The sequence below is a fragment of the Papaver somniferum genome, chromosome 8 (assembly GCF_003573695.1).
Source record: "Papaver somniferum cultivar HN1 chromosome 8, ASM357369v1, whole genome shotgun sequence".
In the NCBI taxonomy this organism is placed as follows: Eukaryota; Viridiplantae; Streptophyta; class Magnoliopsida; order Ranunculales; family Papaveraceae; genus Papaver; species Papaver somniferum.
The window spans coordinates 84,054,102-84,061,754 of NC_039365.1; the positions used below are offsets into that span (position 1 = coordinate 84,054,102).

Here is a 7,653-nt window from a genome sequence, read left to right on the forward strand (position 1 = left end):
AGACTCTCTGAGCTTCTTCCTCCGCAATAGGGTCAAACGCATTATCTATGCTGGAAGAGTTTACTGTAGACACCACTGGCATATAATTTATAATCGTTGATCGGTTAGTATCATCCTCCATCCCTCATTATAATCTTTTTCAACTTGCTTGTCATTCTCATCAACCAGTGGAGATTCATTAGCCACCTTCTCCGCCAATTCATCGATGAGCTTATTTGCTCCAGTATCTATAATTTCTTGAGCGAGACGTTTTTATCCCTTCTTCCTCCAATCTCCCCTACACATACGTATTTCCTCTTCAGTTAGATTCTCCTTAGATTTATTTCCAAGTTTACGTCTTTTGATTCTTTTGTTACCAGTTGCAACACCCTGTATAATTTCAGTAATAGTGGGATTATCAACTACTAAAGTTATAGCCATACCTGCATCTGTTATTTCATCAGAAACACCCTCACAATATTTTTTCTTTTCTTGATCAGTTTCCATCACTTCATTATTTTTCAGGGCATCAAACCTACCAGAGTATAACGATTGATCAACATCCCCAACTTCATCATCATCTTCGATGAGTATTCAATTGTTTATGCTGCACAATCCTTAGGTTTTTTCCAAACTTCTCACTATTATTATTAATTTCACCTTCAGTTGGAGCCTCATATTCTCTGGTTGTGTTCCCTTTTCTTCCGCCCCTAGCATTGTTCGTTCCAGTAGCTCTTTTCCTGGCTTGCACCTGGTCTGTACGTGTCTTTGAAGCTTCCCTACATTGATTAAGATGATGACCTAAAACCTTACAATGCTCGCAGTATAAAGGTTCTTTAGGAATTAAGACCACCTGTTCATAACCCTCCGGATCCCATCTTGATTTGACGTACACTGTTTTGTCAACAGGTTTTGAGAAATCAATCTCAACAAGCATTGATGCGTAATACCCAAATTCTTTCTGCAATGTAACTTCATCGACTTTTATTGGTTTACCTAGAGTTTGCGCCATGGCTAACACGGTCTTCTCAGTCCAATATTCTTGTCGTCAACCCGGAAATTGAACCCATACCAATGAAGACGTTACCTTTTGGTTTTCAGGGTCAAAACCAGGCAACCATTCTTGAACTCTAACTGCATGAATAATTTTGATACCTTCAACAATAGTTTCAATGATCCGTGGACCTTCTTCTAAAACCTTTTTTGCGTCTTCAACATTAGGAAAAGTCATTGTAAAGAAGCCTTTACGTAACGGAATAAATCTACAGCTATCTTTGATTTTCCATTGTGCTAAAAGCTTTTGCGTAGCTATCTCAAACTTCATATTAATCTTCTTGGTACCCATACGGCCTACCAAGCTAAACTTCATATCCTCAATGGCTTCATTGGGCAGTATTGATGACATGATATGTATTGGGGGCCATTTCCTTTTTCTTGGTCTACAAAACAAACAACAAAAGATTGCTACAGGTCATTGAATACCGCTTCCCAGAAGCATTATTTCTGATGACCAAAGCATGACCTTGATGCCAATTGTGTGGCGATCAGTATTAATCCCACACGAATCTTGCAGTTGTAGCTGAAGAGGAGGACTAGGCTCAGTACAACAGATTGCTATCTAAGTCGATCTCATCTGGTCTTAACAAAGCGTGAGACTTCAAATGACAAAGTCGCCTTAATATCGACATTACCACCAGAATGCATGATATCTAGCCAAACAACAAATTCTCACCGAACCCTCAGAACTTTAGCAATAAAAGAGACACCTAAAGAGAAACTGGATATGCAATTTGAGACATCTAAGAAGAAACTGGATTCTGGATATGAAGTTTTCAACCATGTACAAGGGTTATTACACAAAAAGGTTACATTTTTCATTACTTCCAATTGAAAGATCCATAATACAAGCTCGAAAAAAATTTAGAAATCAAACTATAGTGAATAGAAAGGAAAAAGCAAAGGACAAATTCTAACTCGAGGTTATACAAGTACCTTCTTTTTCTTTTCAAGAATAGGAGGGTCGACGTCAATGCCCATATTAGCAGCAGTTCCTGCTATAATTCTCATTGCTGAGTCAATAGTTGTACAGTTCAAATCTGGTAGTTTTTCAGTTGCAATTGCACGTAGTTGGTCGACCGTGACTTTCCCAACTTTTTCTAATTGTGGATCTTTTGATCCTTTCTCCACTCCTAACAAACACCCAAGAACAATAGAAGTCAAAATCCTCCAAGTGTTATTCAAATTAGTCAAGAAGTGAAGATATGATCTTCCAAATTGTATAACAAAAGACAACTAGATCAGCAGTGCAGGTAGTGGAACTCCTAAAGCATTAGCAAAAAAAAAACATCCTCGAGTATAGCAAGGAAACATGTCAAGGTAGCTTGAAAAAGAGAAGAAACTGAGCGAGCAGGGTAGGTGCTACCAAACCCATACGCAGAGTTGACAAATACTCATAGCTAAAACATCTATATTTTACAAATGAAGAATATAAATATTTCTATGTAAAGAGCCAGATAAGTTTCATATCTTGATCATTAGCCAATATGTTGATATGCAGTCGGTTTTCTATAGTACAAGCATGAATCTATGTGATAAGGCCTCCCTTTAATCTTTATGTATCATAGCCAGGCCATACAAGTCTTGATGATCCTGGGGGAAAAGATCATATACTGACGCCCAAGAATTCATGGAGACTGTTGGATGTGCTGGCCAAATTAACTTGTGACTAACCCATCTTTGTCAACTAGGGTTGGGTTGCTTTGAATGTCATGACCTAGAATCCTAGCCCACTTAGGTCAGCCTTCTGTACCTAGGTTGAGTTCTAAACCTTGGGTTGATTCATAGATGAATCAGAGCACAAAAGAGCCCTAACCACCATATTCTCAAGCCCAATACGGAATAAATATGGAAAAGTGAATCAATGATGAACTTAGTAAGCAAGACAGAAGTAAACTGGACTAAGATGAAATAGAATGTGATATGTTCCTTATTGGAAGGGTCACAAAAAGTCATCCGTAGACTGACCCGATAGGATGCCAAACCAATATTGTATACTAGTATAAGAAGGAAACTACAGCCAGATGTAGGTGTTTTGACAAAATTTAATTGAAAACCACTTCCACCATTATCATTACTATAACCCCGGTATAATGTGGCATCATCATCGTCAAGTTCAACACCATTACCATGGCCAGGAAACCACTATTTATTTGATTGTTTTTTATGTTTACCTAACAAACTCATTAAGTTTTTTATCTTATATTGTAAGCAACTTTCAGCACTAAACTACTATATTTTTGGTGTAACAATGGACAAGCTCTCAGTTTTGGTTCCCGAAAGGATAACAGGAATAAAACGAAGATCACAAACTGCAGCTGCAGACCACTTGTCAACCTTAAATCACCAAGAAAAGTACAATTTCAATTGGCATTTTATGTCATGTCGCCTAACAAACCCTCGAAAACATTTGTTTTAAAATGGAACTAACTTTCAGAACTTAAATCCTAGATTTTTTGGAGTAAAAGTGGATGAGTTCTCCGATTTGGTTCCTGGAAGGATATCAGTAACAAAATAAGGATTACAGCTAAACACCACTTGCGAACCTTAAATCACCACGCAAAAGTACAATTGGCCTTTTATTATGGTGCCTAAAAACTCTTAAAAATTTTATTGGAAACTGGAAATAACTTTCAGCACTTAATTACTAGAGATTTGGGGGTATTCGTAGACGAGCATTTACATTTGGCTTTCGAAAGGTATCATATAACAGATAAAAGAGCACAAACTACAGCTAAAGACAACCTGCGAACCTTATATCACCAAGGATAAGAACAATTTTGATGGGCCAATCATGAAAGTAGAAGATCCATCGACAATGACTACTGATTTCAAATACTTTAGGCCAAGAAATTTCACATTTATCAGTTCAGTTCTCAGATTTAAGTTTCAGATTCTGGCTTCCTCAAGAGTAGAATATGAAGGGTTTATATATCCTCTAGGCCAGAAAAGATAAACGCATTGCTACCGAAAACATTAACCAAGGCAATAATGTGTATACTAACAGCAAGGAAAATGATCTTTAAACACAGGTAATGTGTATACTAACAGCAAGGAAAATGAAATATATCAAACAAAATAGTAATGATGGACAAAAAGGGAATACCTGCAGCCTTTAGTAACAGAACAGAAGCAGGTGGTGTCTTGAGGATAAAGGTAAAACTTTTGTCCTGTCAATAAAAGATAAAATGCATCTTAATTTTCAGGTTTAGGTATCAGAATTCACTTTTGAACTACAACTCACACATCAATTCATTCAATGACCACCAACACAAATTCAAAAGAAACGAATAAAAAGAATCACTTTAACCCCAATTTAGTAAGTTCTGAACTTACATCAAAAACCGTAATCTCAACAGGAATAACATAGCCAGCTTTGTCTGCTGTCCTTGCGTTGTAATCCTTACAGAAGGCCATAATGTTGACACCCTTGGAACCGAGGGCTGGCCCGACAGGTGGTGCAGGTGTAGCCTTTCCAGCTTCTAGAGCGAGCTTAATCACTCCAATTACTGCATAATTAGGGCAAAAATCAGAAATTGAGACCTCATAAAACAACTAGTAGTTTAAAGAAATTGTAACCTCGAGTGCACATTCAAACTCAAGCAATGTTCAATAACTTAGAAGGATAGTATAAAAACGATGAATACCTTTCTTTGCTTTTCCTTTAGGAGGTGCCATGGATTTTATAGTGAGGGACCTTGGAGCAGCCGAAAGAGATGATTGTTTTTTGTTAAGAAATTGACGAGAGAAATTGGCATTTGAAGATAAATTAGTACACGAAAATGAGAAGAGAGAAGAAGAGAGTTTGACATTGTTTGAAGATGGAGATTGAGATAGAGAGAGATGACAAGAGAGGGAAGCCATTGGAGAGGTAGACACAAAACACCAGAGAATAGAGGAAAGAAACAGAGATAAGGGATAAAGTTCTTCTCAACAATTTCTTACTCGTTTGATCCTTAACATCATGCCCGATAAATGTATCTAGTCTGTCCCATGGCACATCGAAATAGCTCTTCCGCAGTTCTACATGGATGACACGTGGGTAGATTTATTTTATTTTATTTTTATTATTTTTATTATTTTAATATCTAATAAATTTAGCAGAGTTTTCACAGAGTTTTTAGTTAGCAACCGAGATAAATTTGGCAGAGTTCTACATCGAAATAAATTTATTTTAATATATATAATTTTCTTAAAATTATTTTACAGAGTTTTTAGTTGGCAACCGAGCGACCAGCTAGGCACCAACCCCCTTTTAAATAACAACATCCAATCTATGAAAATAAAACTTCCTAAACCACTACCAGCATCATGACTAACTACACAGTTCTTCAAACGCTTGAAAAATCATACAGTATCTTCATTGAGCTCCCCTAAGGTAGTGAAAGCTAAAAGCCCAAACCATAACCATGCGAAACACATTCATTCAAATATTTAGTACGTTTACGCAAAATTGCTTTAGATATAGCTTGGCGTGGGATGAAAGAACGAACTCCATCACCAGTGAAGGGTGAGACACCTGTGACATCCCTGCACACATGTTGGCCGTTTTCCCAGTTGAGAGAAATTACATCCAACATATTTTAGAGAAATTGAAATCTAAAGCAATTTGGTGGGATATTATTCCACACTTTCGAAAGTTTCTTTTTCTTTCCTAATTACTTTATTTTTCTATTTTGGAACATAATAACATTTCTAAGATTTAACCCGTAGAAAGATAATAATTAGTGAAAATTGGACAAATATCCTTATTTTTCATGTGCTTTGACAACTACTCACAAGAAACTTCACAAATGCCCCTAAGGGTGCATTTGAAAATTTCACTCACATCATAATTTTCATAATCCCACTTCTAACTTGTGTATCATGTATACGTTTTCTTCTTCATTTCTATCAAAACATATATCAATCGCTCCCACCACCTCCACCATCTCTATTGTCGCCACTAAAACCAGCACCACCACCTCCATCACGCGTAAAACTACTATCAAACAGGTTAAAGATTGATTTTTATTTATCTATTTAAACTGATAAGGTTAAAGATTGATTTTTGAAACCAGATCCAGAGATCAATTTTGTTGTTTTGGTTTCTGAATCCATAATTTCGAGCTGAAGTTTCAGATTAGTGACGTTTTTAAATTTCATATCTGGAAAACTAATGATATGGTTGGAAAATCGATTTTGAAGATATATAGATGCAATTTTAATACTAGTGGATATGAAGACTAAATCGAAAGGTAAACAATCGATTAAGTATATAAACTTGTTTATATTTTTAATCGGTTGCATGTTCTCTTTCTGGCCTAGACGTATGGCCTTAATATTATTGTGATGAACTTCATAGCTATGAGTAGCTAAAAACATATTATATTGGTTAAGGAATAAGTTGAAATTTTAAATATGATATTTATGCAATGAATTAGTTTTGTCGCCATGCTTTGTCGTTTGTGGTTCACTATTAATATTGTCATATGATTTAAATGCTTGTTTAGTCGATCCAAAGTCGATCGAGTTTGTTTTCGTATTTATTGCTAGATTAGGGTTTCCAATATGCAAACATTGAATAATTCTAATCACAAGTAGCATAATTTTGAGTATTGCTTGCAGTGATATATCATAATAGTCACAAGTGCATCATAAACTTTGTTAAATCGGATTAATGATTTTACACGTTCGTTTGCGTTGATTAACCTGATTTCATAAACTTAATGAATCTAGGGAATTAAACTTGATTAGTGTGTATTTTACATCAGGTTATTTTCTAGATAGAATTCATACTTGCATCGTTTTATGTAACACTAACATAAACTTTTGTTGCCTCTTGTAAGATTAGTATCTAGCACAACCACCTAGCAAACTCTTCCACCGATCACAAACGACTCCTCTCTAGTTTTAATGATCTCAATTATCATCGATATTGTTCCCACTTTCCCAATGCGGTTATCCAACAGTGTGCGATTTTCATTGGCACTATTACGGTTATCCAGCAAGACCTTCAGGGGAGGTCACTCATCCCGTGACTACTCCTGGCCCGGGCACGCTTAACTGAGAAGTTTTTCTCATAACTCAGTAAAGTGTACCCATCAGGCCTTGATATTTTCAAAGATCAAATTATTATTTATATTTTATTCAATGAACCCTACCTTCCAAATGAAGATATTATAATACCATCACCTTAAATTGGAGTCGCCCTCTGGTCCGAAATATACAAGCCTGGATCTCCATTGTTCGCTAGATGCCACTCATGAGACCAGTACCTGGACCAACCCGTATGACGTACCCTCTCACTCTCGACAGGGACCTATCGTCGGATTTGATACCATTTGTAACGAACAAAACCTCCATCGATATAGTCTACACTTAGTAACTGTGGTCATGCCGAAGTGTGGGGTTTTTAACCGGCACTGCTACAGTTATTCAGCAGCAGTGTCGAACCTCCATCAATATAGTCCACACTTAGCCACTATGGTCACGCAGAAGTATAGGGTTTTCAACTGGCGCTGCTACAGTTATCCAGCAGCAGCTTCCTTGAAGGTCACCCATCGATCTCTGGATTACTCACGTCCGAGCATCGCATGGTGTGAGTGGTGATATAAGAAAAGTGGTAGAGAATCTATA

The 7,653-nt window shown here is 36.7% G+C and overlaps 1 protein-coding gene across 1 annotated transcript; it reads right to left on the minus strand.

Annotated features, from left to right (window-relative positions):
- Nucleotides 1–1,777: 1,777 nt before the first annotated feature.
- Nucleotides 1,778–4,970, minus strand: LOC113301847 (50S ribosomal protein L11, chloroplastic-like). The gene is made up of 4 exons (XM_026550688.1): nt 4,683–4,970; nt 4,372–4,544; nt 4,142–4,205; nt 1,778–2,168 (listed from the first exon to the last, which is right to left on the minus strand). The coding sequence occupies exons 1-4, from the start codon at nt 4,897–4,899 to the stop codon at nt 1,960–1,962; spliced, it is 663 nt and encodes a 220-aa protein (XP_026406473.1). The 5' UTR covers nt 4,900–4,970; the 3' UTR covers nt 1,778–1,959.
- Between the last annotated feature and the right edge of the window lie 2,683 nt (nt 4,971–7,653).